Raw genomic sequence first — 1,433 nt, forward strand, 5'->3', positions numbered from 1 at the left:
CTATAGCCCTGTTGTCAGCGACATGGTGACCATGCGGTCTGGCAACAAAGGATACAGATAAATAACGCTTCAACCTGACCAAATTCCCAATATATAGGCAAAATTTTCTCACCAAAGGAATCCAGTCCAGTTTGTCTTCAAGTGAGGATACATTTCATGGCACTGACAGAAGTAAAACACATATTTTAAACTGAAATTAGCGGAGCGATGAAACACACGTCTGTTCACAACGGCAGCCATATTGGCGATCGGATTCTTGGTGTGTGCACAATCGACTAAATTCACAAACGTTATGGAAGTTGTAGTAGCCAATATTAAATTTATTAAGTCACGTGCACTTAATCACCGCCAATTTAAGGAGTATTTGGTAGACCTATTTTCGGATTATGAAGGTGTGTCTTATTATTCTAAAGTGAGGTGGTTGAGTAAAGGTAAAATGTTAAAACGATTTTATGATCTGAGACAAGACATTGCAGATTTTATGGACATAAAAGGAAACACAATTAACCAAGTAAAAGATGATGAGTGTGATTTAGCATTTCTTGTAGATGTCACTCGATACCAAAACGAACTGAATCTCAAATTGCAAAAACAAAGACAATTGGTTCATGAACTGCATGGACAGGTCAAAGCTTTTTGTAATAAACTAAGATTGTTGGAAAGTCAGATAAGAGCTAAAAATTGTTATCATTTTTCCACTCTAGCAACTCATACAAATTTCCCTTATAATTGTTATGGAGAAGAACTGAAGGCACTAATAGAGCAATTTGATACAAGGTTTGCCGACTTCCAAAACAAAGACTCCACATTCGCTATATTTGCTTGTCCAATGGATGCTGAAGTAAATAATGTGCCAGAAAAACTTACAGATGGAACTTATTGAGCTTCAGGCTGATTTAGTGCTAAAATCACAATTTAACAACATTGCTTTGACGGATTTTAATAAATTTTATTTGGTGGAAGAAAAATATACAAATTTACGCGCCTTTTCAATAAAAATCATTTGTCTTTTCGGCAGCACATATATTTGTGAAGAGTTTTTTTCGAGGATAAAATACAATAAACCAAAAATTCGGAGAACAATAATGGACGAAAACCTCAAATTCTATGCGATTATCCTTAAGTAATATTAACGTCAATATTGATAGTCTCGTAGTTCAAGTACAAGGCCAATCTTCACATTAAATTGTTATGTCGTTCATTATATTATAAAATTTATGTAGAGCTTTATACCAAAGCATTATATTATAAATAAATGAAATATGAAGTAGCAACTTGTTTTAATTCATTTAATATTAATTTATTTTATTTTATAATTTGGTCCGGCCCTTGACTTGGAGACAGAATGATAATTTGGCCTCCGAAGTAGGAAAGGTTGCTCATGCCTGATGTAAGTTATGGCAAGTTTGTAATTGCTCTCGAACGCTGCTAGT

General features: G+C 34.1%; 1 protein-coding gene across 1 annotated transcript; it reads left to right on the top strand.

The window, feature by feature from the left end:
* The first annotated feature begins 292 nt into the window (after positions 1-292).
* LOC150081304 (general transcription factor II-I repeat domain-containing protein 2A-like) lies at positions 293-883 on the top strand. The gene has a single exon (XM_090380152.1). It carries the CDS (start codon positions 293-295, stop codon positions 881-883), a length of 591 nt encoding a protein of 196 aa, XP_090236278.1.
* The last annotated feature ends 550 nt before the right edge of the window (positions 884-1,433 follow it).

The sequence above is a fragment of the Mastigoproctus giganteus genome, chromosome 8 (assembly GCF_048544385.1).
Source record: "Mastigoproctus giganteus isolate SK-2022 chromosome 8, ASM4854438v1, whole genome shotgun sequence".
Taxonomy (NCBI): Eukaryota; Metazoa; Arthropoda; class Arachnida; order Uropygi; family Thelyphonidae; genus Mastigoproctus; species Mastigoproctus giganteus.

Bases quoted from the DNA above. Each gene is read 5' to 3' on its own strand.
- LOC150081304 (XM_090380152.1), top strand. From the start codon at position 293: ATGGAAGTTGTAGTAGCCAATATTAAATTTATTAAGTCACGTGCACTT.